This window comes from Brugia malayi, assembly GCF_000002995.4.
Source record: "Brugia malayi strain FR3 genome assembly, contig: Bm_v4_Chr2_contig_001, whole genome shotgun sequence".
NCBI lineage: Eukaryota > Metazoa > Nematoda > Chromadorea > Rhabditida > Onchocercidae > Brugia > Brugia malayi.
The window spans coordinates 8,875,716-8,894,128 of NW_025062476.1; the positions used below are offsets into that span (position 1 = coordinate 8,875,716).

The window sequence follows — 18,413 nt, forward strand, 5'->3', positions numbered from 1 at the left end:
TCAAATTCTATGAAAGCCATTCACATTTACTAAAGGGGAGGAGTTCATATCTCTGTGAAAGTAAGGTCCAAAGAGGACAGAATATAAATGTTGTTCAAGAAATTGAACGTATAAAAAAAATGATTTCAGTAATCGTAAAGTTTTCAGCTTAGATTGGTGAACATCCACGCGATATTCCGTTTTTTGAAATTTACGTTTTCATTTCTGTTTTTATTCTAACAGACTTCAAAAAGCAATTAAATTTTCATAGTGATCTCAATGCTTTTAGACAATGCTCTTAGAGAGCGATGGCAACTCAGCGAGACGATAAGAAAGCATTTATCGTTGCATGTTAAAACCGGAATGATGGCAAGAAAAATGAATTCTTTATTGAGTTCAATTTCTGTAAGCACTAGAGCAACCGTGTGATATTTATGCAACATTTTAACATGCAGTAGAAAATATCTCGAAATGTCCGATTCAATATATTTGTGGAAGTTCAATAAGCTGCTTTATCGGATCAATTGCCAGCATAAGATGTCACATCAGTATGCATTTTATTGTTACTATCGGAGATTGAAATCATTTGTTGTTTTGCAAATTCTTATTCTCACTACTAAGACGCATTAGATTACTTATAAATTCCCAGACAATGTCACGTTGATTGGAAAAGGAAAACCCGTAAAGAAATTAGCTATTTCAAGCGGTAGTAGAGGGTAAGTCAGGTCACTGTTTCATTCATTGTTGAATTTTTCCTCTCATAAAGCTTGAATATTTCATTTCATTCACTTTTTTTTGACCGATACTCAAAAGTGGATTAATTTTCAAATATATATTTAGATTAAGCAGCAGCCCCGTTATTTTTCAAATTTTAAAGATCTAATGAGGAGATTGATAAGGAGCGATAGAACAATCGGCTCGTAAACTTAATAAGAAATTCCTTTTCCCTCGTGATTCCACATTTCTTGAACAGCTGATAAAGAAATAAAAATTTAAGTAAATGCGATAAAAAAGGATCAGAAATGAGGAAAGGTTGACAGGAAAAAGAAATGAGAAAAAATGGAAGAAATAACTGCTCTAGAATAAATTTGCTATCCTATGAAGTCTTAAGAATTAGAAAAAAAATTAATAATTCAATTTTTTCCATTATGTAATTTTAAGTTGGAATAAAGGAAAATTTAATTTGCTATTAATCGGTGTCAGCTTTTGATCAATCAGAATTGTATTCTTTGCTTACTTTGTACCTTTTATTTAATATATACTTTTAGCTTTTAGTTGTGCAAATGGAAGAAAGTTCTATTTTATATCCCAATTTTATGATTTCTCCTTTCAAAAAATTTGGAAATGTTCATTATGACTTATTATCTAAAAGCTAAGCATAACGAATTGAAAATTTAAGATAGTTGAAAGCATAATTAATGCATGATGTGATGTAATGTGACGTAAGTCGTAAAAATTGAAATTAGCAAAGATGGATGTAAATTGAAAAGCGCAACATTTAATAGAAATATGTGTGTTTTCTGGTCAAATTAAGAAAATGAAATTTAGGTGATCTGATGACGACTGATATGGTACGAACAAAAATGATAAATGTTATTTAATTTCTCCCATCCTTCATTCTACCTTCCCTTTTCGTATCTTTCGAATATTTCACACTTCAAAAAGCTTTTTACTTATCATTCACATTATTTTAAAAATTTGATAAAAGATTACGGTTTACGTACTCGGTTACGTACTCGGAGAACCAAACTAATTTCGAATTCCACTAATTTTATCCGTTTATTTATCACTGACAACTATCTGTTGACATTTGCTTAATGATTGCAACGCTCAATAATTATTTTTCCACGAATGAAGAAAGAACAAAGAGAGGGAAGGAAAGAAATATCGTGTGTGATAAGCATTTATCAGCTTATCATTATTAATCGTCAAATGTATGAAAAAGAATTTCATCATATTAAAATGCGCTTTCAATTATAAAGATTGGAGTAAAAGATAGACGAAGAGCAAAATAAAGGACATTTGGTGAGAGCAGGAGATTTATTTATCACCAAACGGGTTTACTCATCAAAGAAAGGGGAAATTTCAAGAGGGTTTCGACAAATAGTTCATTCATTGTATTTCTCGATGGACTACTACGTTGAAAAACCTGATATCCAAGGCGAATTTATATTGATGTTTGTCAACCCTCCTGCAACCGTTGCATGCATGCATGTTTATCTGTTCTCCTGTCTTGTAAATGAATTAATTCTGACAAATGGATCAATTTAATCAACTTTTTTTTTTTTGCATCACTACTAGCAACCACTAAATTAAATTAATTTTTTTTTTTATCCTAAATTCTTTCTATATTTTTTCTTGCAGAGTACATTTTTTTGTTTGCAATATGAAACGAACATATGTAATAAATAACAGACTTCAGTGAGGCGTTTAAAATCAAATTAGTCATTTAAACAATTCATATTTTTATTGTTTTAAAATTACTTTTCCAGGGGTAAAGAGAAAAAAAGTAATTCTGTTCAATTTAATAAGCGTTTAATTAGCCAATGAATTGATGGATAGTATTTTTCATCGGATCCTAGTGATTGACTTTTTGTATTACTAATCTAATCTGTTAGGAAATTTATTTACACTTTGATGTTTGCATATTCATAATGACAGCAAATATTCACAGACGAAAGTTAAACTTAGCTTTCTAAATTCTCTTCTCTTCAACAATAACTTTCCCTGAGTAGATTTTTTAACCAGTATTGTTAGCAAAACATTGATAAAGACTTTGAAACACGAGAATTAGACGAGCTATTAGATGGAAATAAATAAGTAATTCATCCATGTGAATAATGTCACAATTAATTTAAACGTGGATAATACTACGAATAACTGCAAAAACACGTTCTCAAAGAATTTTTTTTCTTTTTTTGATAATAAATTAGGTTTAACAATATCACAGAGATAGCTGAAATAGACTGATTTGAATCAAATCACATGCTGGAAATGAAGTGTCGCAAATGAATGATACGACAGATGATAATTGTGCAGTGCTTGCAAACAATTTCATTTCAACATTATTGCAATTAATGTAGACAGAAAATATGCAAGCAATGAAAGCATTAATAGAGATTTGAGCAGTAAGAAAATATCAGTTTTCAGCATCATTGAACTGATAGAGGGAAGGAAATGAAAGCAATCATTAGGTAACCTTTAACCTGTGATAGTCTCAGTATTCTTTTAACGAAATTGAAATATCCAATGAAGACGTCAAAATAGTATTTGTAATTACTGCTAATAAAAATAAAATCAGTATTAGTTTTTTTCTGAAATTCAAGAAGGGATAGATTTTGCAATTTCTAAAGCATTTATTCTTTCTCACTCCCTTTCCATTTTTCACTAACTATTTTAGATTGAATTATACAAGAACAGTTAGGGAAAGTATCCAGTCAAATGATTTGATTCATTTGATCTGTTTTTGATTTTTAAAATAGTAAAAAATGGAAAGAGAGTAAGAAAGATAAATGCTTTGGAAATTGCAAATTTAAAGGTTTGAAGGATTATAAAAGCCATTAATGCTTTAGAATACAGAAAATTGGTCAGATGTCAATTACATCTCGAAATGCGGGCAGGCAGGAAACCAGCAGACATCTTCCACTGAATGTACGATTTGGCCCAGCTTCGTTGCTAGAGAGGGTTCACTTGAGAGAGGTAGATCGGAAGGACATTAGACCCTTCTTTATTCCTTCTGTCACTCGCAACTCTTACAATATTCATCTGCCTGGCTGTTTTCTTTTGGTGAGCTAATCATCAGAAGGTCAACGTAGATTCAAATGGATTATTGCCTCTTCTAATGTGTCATAAAATGGTACCAAGCGGAGACGGTGGTGAAACTTTGTTTGTGTAATATCTGTGTGCAATCAGCGCCTGTTAAGCCAATAAGTGATCGCTTTTTTTTTGAAATTGCCAAAAGCAAAGGCAAACCGACAAACAACGAGTAAATAAATGGATGAACAAAAAAGTAAAGAGGGAATGACCGCTGCTGAAACACTATGGCAACGAATCTACTTATTATCAGAGAGATTCATAAGAAACCCGAAATGACAAGAATTAAACATATTAAAACATTGCTAATCTTCAACTCTTCATTTTTGTTTTTCTGTCTTATTTTATTATTTCGTCATTTTATTTAGAAGATAATACACATTTTATTCTTTTTTTTCTTTTTGTCAAATTCTTGTCTTTATTGAAAATTTTCTAAAAAGTTTTAAGTAATCAAATGATAAACATTTGCCATAGCAATTTTTCATAAATGGACTTCTCTAGTAAAAGGAATTGCTTAGCCAACAAAGCAGATGTTTACTTTTGTTGCATACAAAATGAACCTATTAAAACGAATTATTTCAAAATTTAATTTAATTTTGAATTACTGAAAACACAAGAAAAGTTATTATTGAATGATTATTATTAAATGCGTTTTTCAAATATCATAAATAGAAATGAATAGAAAACCCCACTTTTTATTTAAACCATGAACAAATTACAATTCCTTCATTGCATTCTCAAAGTTTTTTTATTTACAAGCTCAGAGTTTTTCAACCATAAGATGATGAGTTCTACTTTGAACTGCAAAAATAAGAAATTGCTACGAATAAGTTTATAATAAATACTTCTTCTTGTATAGTAATAATAGCTGAACGACTAGCAGCTGTCTATTTCATCAGAATAAAATGACGTCATAAGGGTGGACACCAGCTGTAGAAGCGATAACCGATGGCAATAAAATGACATCGGTAGCAGATGCATTTCTGAATTGACAAAATGAAAATGAGAACTATACAACTGAGTGAGAGGGAACAGTCGTAGGATTGATCAGAAGTGTTGCTGAGAAATAAGAGGAAGAAAAGATCTGGGGGGAATTATAAACAGACCAATATTTATAAAGCTGACAAGTTTGATTCCATTTTTAGATTTAAAATTTAAAAAAATTTGATTTTTCAGCGCTAAGTGTCAAAAAGTACACTTAAAAAAATTTTTTTCTCAATGTGTTTTGGAAAAAAAAAGTTTTCAAGAAAAAAATGGGAAAATAATATGTCCATTTAAAATTTACTAATGCTTACAATATCTTTGTTCTCGATTCTAAAACTGGATTTTTAATAGTAGAGCCAAGGGATGAAAGAAAAAAGTTAAAACGGAAAAGAATTTTTTCATCATTCAGTCAAACATCTCTGATCATGCAAAATTCCGGATACACTATATGCATAAGGTTAAATAAAGTACCATAAAATTTAAAATATCCTAGAAATTTTTTAGTTTAAAATATTTGATTTCGATTGATATCACTGAGATTTAAAGCAAGAATCCCAAAAGTTTTTAGTGAGCTTTTTTATTTTATCTACAGGTGGTTAGGATAAAAAATATGAAGGTAAATAATTGTGAAGAAAGCAATTAAATTGTCATTTTATCATTGAGGTAGAAAAATTATTATCAGGGAAAGAAAGTTTCTTTTCAGAGATTTTTATGTAATCGTTTTTTTTTGGGAGAAAATTGAATCATTGTTTTGAATAAAGAAAAAAGTTTATAACTATGGCAGTAGAAAATATGCCTTTCTGAGAAGGAAGTATGCACCAAAGAATTAACATGAAGTGCATATCTTTCAACAATTTATTATTTCGCTCTCATTAAAAAATATTAATTAATAATTAATTTATTCACTGCATCTCCTCACGAAATATTTTAAAATACTGCAATGTTTACAAATTTTCTTTTCCGATCGTATAGGCATATTGAATATGCTAAAGATAAGTTGAAGCTGAGTGAATCCAAAATATGCGTAACAAAAACGAATATCATTCAACCGCTTCGATCATTAATATCCAAAACAAACATTTGATGCAGTTCAAATAGTAGATTTCACGGGAATTGCGTAATAAACGTGAGTAGATATGGTTCTCTTTATTGTGCAATCAGAAGTTTTTTGTACCTGTTCTGCTAATCTACTTGAAAGGTATGATATAACTAGCCTCAGTACTATCAGCAAAAGATTTTTGTTTGACTGTGGAATATTTTGTGCGGAATGTGACATTTTACTAATTTATAGGATTCAAGCAGAAAGTTATTAAATTGAGCATAAATTAATTTTAATAAATTTCAAAATTTCCTATTGATGAGTTTCTAAAGAATTTTGGAATGTTCAAAAACAAAAACAACGCAATTTTAAGCAAATAGAGTATTTAAGAAAGTATTTCAAAAGTTAAAATACTAACAAAGTTTTATTGAATCCTTTCGTAGTTTATACATTATTTCGGAAACTTTAATGATATGCTATAAAATTTTAATATTTTTGCAGTTATTAGCATAAAAATTCATTCAAAAAAAAAAAAAAAAAATCCAAAAAGCAAATTTTTTTTGATGGAATGAATGTTTATTATTTTTGACGTAGCATTATTTGAAAAGAATTTGTCTAAAAAAGTTTGCATTGTCATAAAATTTAGCCATACACATTCTTCCAAAAATAAAAAAATAAAAAAAAAGCAAATGAAATACTGTAATGATGAATTTAAAACATTTTAATCTTATAAATACCTACGACCAAGCCTAACAAAAATAGCAAAGTTAGAAAATTTGTCATTCTTTAATTTCATAAAAAACTAACCATCGCTTCAATATTTCAATATGCCATCCACAGAAGGTCTAGAAAATTGATGGACTACTGCATGAAGTAACAAACATGTGCAACCGTTTATAGCAAATTGTTTGTTTAAGTAATGCAAATAGTGCGAAATGTGCATTTCGCACCGTATGTGCGTAAATGTTTGCTATAAAATTCAAATCCGTACTGCATGAAATGCGTTTGTGATATAGATTGTTTTATAAATATCGAATATGATAAATGATAAGGATAATCGAGGTTAATTTATGAGAAGAAAATTGTAAATGTAAAATTTTGTAACGATAAAAAATTCATGTTTTCTTTAAATCATTGTGTTAGAGTAGATTGTACGAGAGGTACTTCATTAAGTCAGAGGTTAAGGAGAGTTAGATGATTTTCCTGGTTTGAGAAAAGGTGACAGATGTAAGTTGACGAGAATTACGAGATGCAGAACAGGAAGAAAAGTTTCAAATGTTCAATCTGAGTTTAAAGAATAATTTTGCAAAACTAGTAAGAAATTGGAAATGAATATTTGGAAATGAATAAAATGGCTTGATGAGAGTGATGCGAGAAAACCTAATGGAAGCATTGAAATTGAAATGTAACCAAACGTCAACAAAATGAATGTGTAAAGGAATAATAAAGAAACACTTCGAAATTAATGTTAACCGCAACTTAGTTTCGTCGAAAAGTTTATTAATTTGGTTAAAGATTAAAACTTGAAATGGACGGTGACAAATATGACTAACGAAGAAGCAAATAGACAAATGAACAAAATGCCAACTTTTGCCTATCGCTGCGATAGAATTTTGTCACATAACTTTTGAATAAATGAATGATGAAGTTTGTAGTGTGGTAGAGTTCAATAAGAGATGAAATTTTACATTAGATGAGTTGAACTGAGTTGAAATTGCCGTGGAATTTGCATAAATATGCAGAAGTGCAAAAGACATAGACATACAATAGATGGACATACCTAAAAGAGAAGATATATGACATAAATAATAATAGTAAAAGAAATGCAGTGCATATATATCTTTGGCATCATGACCTATATATATCTAAACTGACATCTACTGATATGGTCAGAATATTTGCTGAAAATGACCGAAAGGACATGAAAACAGGTGACAACCGCTATAGAATGAATCATTTCTCGGGAAATTCTCTGCTGGGCCTAATTTTTAATGATCGTAAGACAAAGTTATACAGTAAAGGTTAGTTACAGAGAATGAGTTCCTGAATTTAATGCATGAAAGATGAGTATATTTCATATAAGCAAAACTTATATTTGGAAAATGAAAAAAAAAAAAAAATAACAAGTTTTCACAAAGATTTACAAGTTTTGTTGTTGAAACTAAACGAGGGACTGACTATTCGTCATGCAATAACTTCAACATTTTCAGCCACCCATTCATTCGATAGAAAACAAAAAACTTCTCGTGTTTGAATAGTTTCAAATTATCCAGAAATTTATTTTCTCCTTGTTTATAATTTATAAATTCCTTCTAGAATTGAAGTTTTTCGTTTTATATTGTAAGTAAGTGAATTTTTTAATGGTTAATTTCATACGATGAAATTATATAAAATTTATATGACGCGAAGTGATGTATGATTTTGAGATTTCTCATAATCACAATCTCGTAAAAGCGAGCCAAGCAAAAGAATTTCAGTTCTTCAGTTCCTGAACAGTCTAATAGCTAAAAAAAAAGAAACGAAAATTTTTTATTGAAAAAATTCAAGCTTAAATAGGCTTATAATGAGGGAACTGGAAATGCAGCAGAGTCTATAAAAATTTTTTCAATTTTGATTTCAAATACAGAAGAGAAAATTAAAATGTGTGGGGAAATTTTAAAACCAAAGTACGAATAAATTAATATTGCAAGCACCCTCATGACAATTGTGCCTTTAACTGCACTTTAATTTCTTAAATAAACTTTTTCGCTAAAATCAAAAATTTTGAAAAAATACGAGTATTTTGGAAAATTTTGCTTGTTTGTTTAAATCCAATACAACATGAAATATCAACAAAAGTCATCTGAAAAATTATTTTTTTTTTTAAAATAACTTCCACAAACTTATTCATTTACTGTTTGTCAGTCTTTTGATCTCATCATAATCAAGAAAATAGGTCATCACTTTCCCAGAAATTTTTTGATCATATCACTCTTCTTTTTGAAATCAATTAACATTCTGAAATCATAATCACATGTATTAACACTATCAGTATCATATCCATCATCCAAGACTCATTAAGATAAATATTTCCGTTCATTGTACATTTTGAATTAATGTCTTGAATCGCACATATTACTTTCATCACTGTTTAACTACCTGCACTAATTTTTTATTATAAATAATTTGTAAACATTCCTAGAATTGGTGTCTGGTGACTTTAATTAGTGTTATAATTATCATTATGACGTCACAACTTTTCGTGTCTAAAAAACTAAATTGTAATATGTGGAAATAAACATTTTCGTATTACAATGTTTCTTAGAAATGTGTTTAGTTTTTTGGATTCAACACAAATTCATTTCGACATATTATAATTCAGCTTCTCCGACAATTGATGCTATCAATATATTCAACATGAAACGATATAATTAATTATTGCTGGTTTCAAGATTTTGGCTGTCATCTTTATGACTAGTTAATCAGTTATCATCACTCCGTTACTACTATCACCCAACTGATTAGAATTTAGTTTCGCATATTTACATGGCACTTACTACGGTAATCATAATTTTAGAATTTTAATATTTGATAAATTTAGTGTGCTAAAGTTTTTTGAATTTGCATAGAAGTGAATTTACTAGGAAACCAGAAAACTAGTTTGGAAATGAATTACTATTACTGCCATGATATGCAATTATATCTGTTAAAACTGTAATGAATAATGGTAATGCTCAATTCAGTCCAAAATTTTTCGTATATTTTAGAATGACGATAGATATATTTGTTTTTATGAACAAAATTTCATTCAAATAATACTTTTCTTCCTGCAAAACTGTTTTCGAAATAATAATAAAGGAGTTTGTCAATTTCATAGTTCAGCAGAATTTTGTAATTTTTTTGATGTTCAGTTAAGAAATGCAAGTAAAAACAGGTTTCTAAAAAGAGCTGTTTTGTATAATTTTAAGACAGTGCCGAAATACTTAAAGAATTTTGAAAATTTTATAAAATGTCTAAAAGAAAAGGGAATGTTCAGAGTAAAAATCACGACCTGTTTTGATAAGTAGTGAAGGCTGTAATGTTTGTGAAACTGATAAAAAACTTTATGGTTCAAAATATTTTTGTATTCGTTTCTTCGTTTACGAAGTGCTAAAGAATTAAACATTGATAAATAATACTGCATCTAGTGTCACCAAAATTCAAAAAAAGATATACTTATGCCTAGAAAATTAATAATAAGATGTTTTTTAAGTGAACACCAATTCTGATGATTTCAAGAGAAATAACTTTATTACTACTTCTGTCGCCATCAACCTAGTGAGCACTACCCTCATGCATAATGTAACAAGTTTGATAATCATATTTGATTCAATAATGACAAAAATTTTTTCTTTCCGAATCCGAAATGAAAGCAAGGTGAAATCAGATCAAAGCACATTAATCACAAAGAAATCGGTTGAAACCTTTTTCTAAAGTAATTTTAATAAATATTCAGACTGATCTTTTCTTTTTAAATCAACTAATTTATATTCTTCTCTGACATACATGTACATGCACGTGCATGCATGCAAGCATCTTTAGTTTTCTCTTTTGTGATCATATTTCAAGTTTGTTTAAAAGGTTAAGCCATACACTACTGCTTCATTTTTCTGATAATCCTTGTGATGATCCCTTGCGACTTTCTTCAACAAAATCTGATCTGAACATCTTAACGCAATGTGAGAATGATAAATAAATTATTATAAAAAATAAAAAAATTTGTTATCATTTACTATTACTTCAAAATCTTAGTCTCATATGTTATAACGATCCTAAAAGAGTTCATAACTGATAGAGACAGATTTCAAAAGGTCTATAAATATGAAAAACATAAAAGAAAAGCCGAGGACTGATTTTAAATAATGACATAATTTTTTCAACTAAAGTTCAAAAGTTTTAAACAACCGTAAGTTTAATGATTTAGGATCTTAAAATAATTTTAATTATTTAAGCAAAATAAATTATGCAAAACGAATGTTGCAAATTCAGTTACCATTATTTTTTTTTGCTGACCCTTAATTAATATTTATTATTTGCAAATCTTTTCAACCAAACTATCCATCACTTTTATATTTTGCTTCAATTTTTCTGTAGCATCTTATTTTTAACCTTTCATCTTAAATTTCTTCTAATGAAACATTTGATTCTTTCAAAATAGTTTAATTAAAGGAAAAGAGGAAAATAAATATAGAACTTCTCAGCGACAAAGTGTGGGACAGTTAAATAGAACTCTTTTACTTCTTACATTTAATCCATTTTTGAAAAGTTATTGTTAATTTACTGTTAATTCGATAGGTTTAGAAGTGTAAAAGAATATGGATTGAGGATATGTGGATGGAGAAGAGCGCAACTGACAAGAAAACGGAAAGGTGGAATGATTACCTATTATTTTTCCCTTTTTACCAGTTCTAATATTCACAACGATGCCACCGATCTTTCTTTTATTTCCCTTTCATTTCTTTGCAACTAAAATTTTCATTCAACTAAAATATTTTTCATGCCCAGTCTAACTTAAACTAATCACAAACATTTTATTTCAACTTTAATTTCAGTTAATTCTTCAACAAATAAAGAAAATTTTGATAGCTGGACAACAATGACACTTGTAGTTTTTGTTAAAATGCTTAATTATGGTTAGCTGATATGATTACCCTTCCATATAAATTACCTCAAAAAAACACCTCGTTAAGAAATCGATTTTTTTTCCATTTCATTGATTAACTTAGAATTCAAAGTGCAGTCATGGAGAATGTTTTTTTTTTTTTGCTGAATCGCTAAAAAATGATGCATTCAATGACTTCTTTATCCATGAAAGAAAGACTTTTTTCGATTTTTCCGATCAAAAACTTGGAATTTAACCTGTCGTAGAAAATCCGGTTTTCATTCAGATAGTGTTTATAAGTTTAACGATAAATTTTGTAGCTCTCATAACATCCGTCTTTCTTCGCAGTTTTTGGTAGTCTGATTAAAGTGATTACAGAGATTTAGGGTTTTTTATTTGGTCAGCTTACGAAAATAATTAATTTTTATTGCAAAATTTTAAAAGCCCATTCTATGAATAATTTGTAGATGTCATTCAATGTATAAAGCTAATCAAGAGAAACGTGTTAAGAATTATGAATTTCAAAAGTTTTATGATTTACTTTTCTTTAGATCGTTTTAATTTATTAAAGATGCATCAGTTGTGAATTTGTCGAAAATATGTTCTCAACAATGAGCGTAATTCGTAGAAAAATCAGGAAATGATTTTGACCGATCGCTTAAGATTTTTTTTATATTTTGTATTTAGTGCGCAGAATTTGAAGGTCGAAGAATTGTTAAAACTTTTTATTTGCCGATAATAACAAAATATTGAAAGATGCTGTGAATGTATCAGTTTTTTTTTTTTTTCAAACTCAGAATGTACGTAGATTTATCTCTAAGTTTTTTAAACAACCTAACCCAATTATGCAGATTAATGTTCTTGTGTTGACACTTCTCTTTCTTTGACATTAAATGAACTTTGACAGCAATTGCTTATATTATTATTATCTATAACTGAACTTATCCACTACAATTTATTAAATGTAGAAACTGGTGCATATTACCATTTATAAAATATTAAAATTGGTTTTTGAGAATCTTTGAGAAACGCCAAATTATTCGTTTATTATAAAAACAGTGCTTCAAGCTTGAAGTAGATTTAGGCTCATTGAATCATGCATTCTTCATTTAACTTACTGATCATTGCATTGTTGGTACACATATCTTGGGCTCAATTCAGCTCTGAGACATATCCGGATCCACGAATTGACCCATTTAGCTGCAAAATCCCGACTGTGGGACCAGTATGTGACCCAAGTGAATTACTTACGTTCGGTGAGAAGGAAGCACTTACCAACCGAATCAAACAGGTTTATTTATTTCTTTCAAGTCACGTTGCTAGTTTTTGTCGCAATTATTTTTGTTCCTATCAACCATTGGAAAAAGTTGAGAAGTCATAATACAAAGGTGTTATTTCATCGAATTCTCGTGCAATACTAAATATTAAGAGTGTTAATCTCTGTGATTCTTCAATAAATCCAATATGGAATAACCATTAGATATTTAAAACATTGAAGTGATTTCAAAACTGAAAGAACTGCAAAAGCGTTTGTAATATTTTAGAAGATTCTTAGAGCTAGCTTATTGCTTAAAAACAACTTTTTATTAAACTCGAATAGAAGCCGAAAAGTCTGGGAAGCAATAAGAGAAAGAGTCTACAAACTTCGATCACCTTCATTTCGTTTGTAGCTTTTGACATATGCTGCAACAGTTCCAAACTCATCACCATCATGTCGATTATTTCCTGGAAAAAGTTTGAGTATTATTATTGGAGTAGTCGATAAAATTAGTACACTACCGAATACTCCAGTTGATATCGAAAAATTTGCAAATAATCTTAAAATTCGATATCAACTTTACCAGGTATATCTCTTTATTCAAATAAGTTGCTAGTTATTGCCGACCTGAATGATTTGTTGAATCTCGAAAATTAAGCTCAGATCAATTGAAGTTATTGATTGCTTTTACTTTCCTTATCTGTATCTTTTCGGCCAACTTAATACTAAAGATCCAAATGAGTACCTTTCTCATAAAAAACGTATGGCAGATATTACTATAACTTCAATTTTGGTAGGTATTATTACAACTTAAATTCAGGATGTGAATTTATGTGATTTAATGGTATTGATTGTAAATTCAAACAGTGATCGACAAGTATTTACGGTTGCTGGTAAGGACACAAAATTAACAAAAGATGTCCTGAAAACTGCATTTGAACGGAACATTAATCATTTCAGAGTATGTTCTTGAAGAATTCCAAAAAAATTTTTGAAAGTTTATAACACCACAAAATTGAACAACAAATAGTTTTCCTCACGTCCATACTTCTAAAGCCAGTACAATCACTTATGTTTTAGGCCAATCATTATGCGATCGGTCTTCAAGGCATGGCTGAATTTATTACTAAATCTTATCGTGATGCTCAACTATTTCAACCTGGTACTTCATTATCAGCACTTTTGCCAGTTCCTATATCTCTTACAAAGTAAGCATACTTCGAGTTTCTTCTTCACACTGAAATTCGATTCGACTCTAACATCAAAAACTTTCATAAAAAAATCAAATGTGGTCTTTCTGTATATGAGACTTAAATTTACTTTACAGTGAAGTGACCGCCGCAACTAGTGATGTCCGGGAAGTGACTGACAGTTTGGGCATATCAATCCCAGTTACAATCCCTGTCTTTCACTCCAGACGTTCTGAAGTTGGCAGTGAGAATGAAATTGGTGAGGAAAATCTCATCGTTCCAGTGGAAGATAAAAGCGATCAACTATGGATCGATATTCTAATACAGGTCATTTAATAGTACAACAACCTTTAACCTGCATCATCACATAAAACTAATGTGCTGGACAAAACATAACTGTGCTATTCTATTTGAAAAATCATTTCCTATTGTTATAATTGTTTGTCATTATTCTGAAATTCTTCATTCCTTAGGCAGTAGCACGATGTGGCAATAATCACGACAAGATTGTTAAATATGCACAAGCAATTGTTGAAGGTTGTTTAATAAGTAATTCCACTAGCATAAATTTAACGAAATACTTTTAATTTTCTAATGACATTAGTCTGCATGTGACAGGATATGAGACCAACAAAACAGCTTATCAAAATAATGGAATAAATATCTTTGGAAGTAAGTAATATTTTGAAATAATTCATTAACAGAATCTCTTAAAAATTAAAAAACAGCAGTAAAACAAAACGAACAAGAAATTGTGGGCTATGTAACACATTTGGAATCTCGTTGTTCATGTTAATTGTGCATTTCCAGAAGCAATGTCCCTCTCGTTACGTCTTATCTCCGACCAACGTTACTCAACAATTGAGGAAAGGATACAGTCAATGCAAAGTGATCCGGAAAGTCGATCGAGAGTGTGGAATGAAGCCAATATAGAATTTATCGATCAGCTCTATCAGAAATACTTAACAACAATCAGAAGCAAAGCTAACCTAAGATGTCCTGCTGTATCAAAATCTGTCCGCAACTTCTTTGCATTACATTAAAATCAGGTATAATTCAATTTTCTGCTCTTAGCAGAGCAGAAAATTTCTCCAATACTTATAGCTTGACATAGAAAGTGAGCTCTTCTGTGAACCTCATAATTCCTAGGTTGGTTGATCGACTTAAACTTAAGATCGAATACTGAAGGTATTCAGTCACTCCGTGCGAGAAAACCGATCAAAAGACTTCCTCAAACTATTTGCAGGTTATGACAATACATTTGCAGTATATTGAGTTCCAGAATATGTCAAATTCACCGCAGTCCAAAACAATTGAATCATGTATCTCTTCATCTTTTTCTTTCCATCTTTCCCGACAAAAGAAACATGTACTCTTTTCCTTCATTATTTCGGAAAATGGGCACGAATTTTAAAAAATAAAAACTGCATAATTTTGAAGGGGCTATTGACAGGTCACCACACAGCTCGACAAAAAAAAAAACGTATAGCAGCAATAATATTTTATACCGACTGTGTTTACATATCATTTTCTCTACTTGTTTTATACGTTGACACAGTGACAGTTTTTACAATTCATTTAACAATTAGAAAATCAATGAACAGCTTTGAAATATCATTATTAGAATCTGCATAATTCTTATACTCAAACTGACGAGTTAAAGAAAGGAATTGAAAATGTATAAAGCTTAAAAATAATTGATTAAAACTTTAAAGTTTAATTAAGAAAAGAAAAAGATGGGAATGCCTGAACCAAATAACAGCAATAAAACTGTAAATACAACTCAGAAAAATAATGATGTATGTTCATGTAACGAAAAATTAATAATTCGACAATCCTCTCACAACTCTGCCCTCATTCGAAGATGAACACTGAGCATATCGTTTTCTACCATACTTAATTTTTGGGAAATATTCTGGATTCATGAATACGCATCTGTGAAGATGCTCAACTTGGATTGAAAAGGAACATTTGAAAAGTCTTTTCATGCTTCACTGTTGTAACTTTTCCCAAAAAATTATTTCAGTATTCTTCATTGAATGGGAAGAAAGGATGGTCTGCATCTCTTGAAAGACCTAGAATACGCCAATTTTTATCCAAGCCATTGATCAGTGCCATATCATCGGGTTTGAGTTCAAAGTCGAAAATCTTGACGTTTTCAATAATTCTCTTCTCAGTCACTGATTTCGGGATAACAACCAATCCACGCTGGATACCCCAACGTAGCACTACCTGAAAAAATAACTAGATAACTAAATAGTTTTTTTGAAAAGTTATTTAGAAGCCTAGTTCGTTACTTCTTCCGCATTCTGAGATTGTAAAATCATGTCAATGGTGAAGTACAAGACCCAGTTTATAGAAGTTTCCTTATTTCAAAACCTACCTTTACATCTAGCAAAATGAAAGATCTTTCCAACTTGAAAGTTTGACATACACGGTTATAAGAAGTTTAAACATCAGAAATATAATTAAATCAAGACAGCCTTTTTACAGATATTCATAATTTATTTAAAAACTTGAATCACCATAAAAAACTAAAAAAAGTAACAAAAACGGAATGCCTTACCTGTGCTGATGACTTGTGATACACTTCCGCAAGCTTAAGAATAACGGGATCATCAAGTAAGACAGCATCTGTTGCTTTTCTGAATGGCATCGCGGGATTGGCTAGCGGACTATACGCAGTCATTACTATTCCGTATTCCTGACAGAAACTGTACAGTTTGAGCTGTTGGAAATACGGATGAAGTTCAACCTGAATTTCGTTCAGTATTTATTAAAATTAATAATATGATTCTGGCTAATAAATAGCTATATTTATAGTTTGTTTTAAAAAAACGTCTTATTTTTTAAAAAACTTCCTTAACAGTATATTTACTATATATGCCTCTTATATATATATGATATCATTTGCCAATTTAATTTGAAGAGGAAACAGGAGCTTTAAACAGGCCTGCAAAACAGCCGGTTTGATGGTGCAGTTGTTGATCACTCGCAGAATCTGTTTGTGGTTAAAGTTCGACAATCCAATAGAGCGGATTTTTTTCAATTTTACATACTCTTCCATAGCACGCCATGTATCCAAATAATCAATATTGGAATACTTCATTTTTTCGCCATCAGGTCTCTAAATCATAGCATATAATATCAGATGGATTTATACGTGAACAGTACTTTAAACAAGTTAAACGAATACCTTGAAATTACTAATTTTAAGATATTTTTAATGACAGTGCCAAATAAGGAAAAATGGGCTCACATTTCTTTATATATTTAACAGTTTACACGAAAAACTTGGCTGTTCCACGGAAAATGAAAAAAGTACGACAAAACCTTGGGGAAAAATTCACCACTTTCTTCATATCCCTGTGGCCAGTGGATGAGGCATAAGTCTAGATAATCCAGGCGAAGTTCACCCAATATGATATCTATATCCTTCTTGGCCATTTCATATGAATGAAAAGTATTCCATATTTTCGAAGTGACAAATACATCAGCACGCTGAAAACCTCTACTGCATATAAATAGCTTTGAAAATCTTGAAAGCTCTGGTTTTTACACCATTTTAAAGCAATTAAAATTAATGGTTTAGAAATGCTGGCATAACTATTTGGATAAGACAATATAAGCCAAGTGAAATTACGGCCAGCATAAGTTCTTGGATATAAAATCAGTGAAATAGAATTTTTTTATAATCATTCCCACCTTCAGACTGCTCTCTTTGAAAACCTCAGCAAGAGCTTCACCCAGTTCAATTTGATTTTGATATACATGCGCACAATCGATATGTCTATAACCGTTGTTCAGAGCGATTTTAAGTGCTTTTCCAACTTGACCTGGCTTCGAAAGCCAAGTACCAAGACCAACAGATGGAATGTAATATCCTGAGTTTAATTTGACCAAGGATGTCATACTGATGGGATGTAATATTTTGAGTTCAATATGATCAAGGATATGTCATATGAAACAAATACCTGCAGATGAAATCAAGGTAAAAGTGATGCAGAGTATCAAAAATTAAAACTGTTAAATATACAGTAAAAGACATCGGTCTGGGTACTCTGACTTATCTGACAAAATTTGTTTAGGTCACAACACTAAGGCCACCTGCCCCCTTCAAGCAACAATACTATCAGTGTCGATATATTCACACCCATAGATCTGGCAGTACATTTCCCTACTGCACAGAACTTGCCCCTTTGGGCTGCCCTTCCCCAACTCATCATTCCCGGCAGCTGGGTGCTGCCTCTGTCACCAACCACTCTCACCGTCCCCACAACAGTCTCCCCTGAAAATCCCTCTCCATCTCTTGCTATCCTTAATCATCCTTTGATAATGTCCATCACCATCTTTAAATCCTTACTGTCTCTCAAATTACCTTGATGTCTCCACAATCTAACTCTTACACTCTATCTATCCTTTCTATCCACCTTTATGATATCTCAAGGAATTATCACTGTTATCACCACCAGATAGAGACAAAATAATGCAGTGAATAAAACTTGGCACAATTCCAGCTGTTGTCGTTTC

General features: G+C 30.5%; 2 protein-coding genes across 2 annotated transcripts; one reads left to right on the top strand and one right to left on the bottom strand.

The window, feature by feature from the left end:
* Positions 1-12,531: 12,531 nt before the first annotated feature.
* Bm3124 (Uncharacterized protein) lies at positions 12,532-14,926 on the top strand (the record flags this gene model as incomplete). The annotated part of the gene is made up of 7 exons (XM_001900134.1): positions 12,532-12,726; positions 13,106-13,279; positions 13,514-13,654; positions 13,774-13,901; positions 14,021-14,210; positions 14,357-14,420; positions 14,694-14,926. The coding sequence occupies 7 exons, from the start codon at positions 12,532-12,534 to the stop codon at positions 14,924-14,926; spliced, it is 1,125 nt and encodes a 374-aa protein (XP_001900169.1).
* Positions 14,927-15,905: 979 nt separating this feature from the next.
* Bm6484 (Uncharacterized protein) lies at positions 15,906-17,795 on the bottom strand (the record flags this gene model as incomplete). The annotated part of the gene is made up of 5 exons (XM_043078970.1): positions 15,906-16,115; positions 16,450-16,638; positions 16,837-17,010; positions 17,217-17,384; positions 17,589-17,795. The coding sequence occupies 5 exons, from the start codon at positions 17,793-17,795 to the stop codon at positions 15,906-15,908; spliced, it is 948 nt and encodes a 315-aa protein (XP_042934904.1).
* Positions 17,796-18,413: the final 618 nt, after the last annotated feature.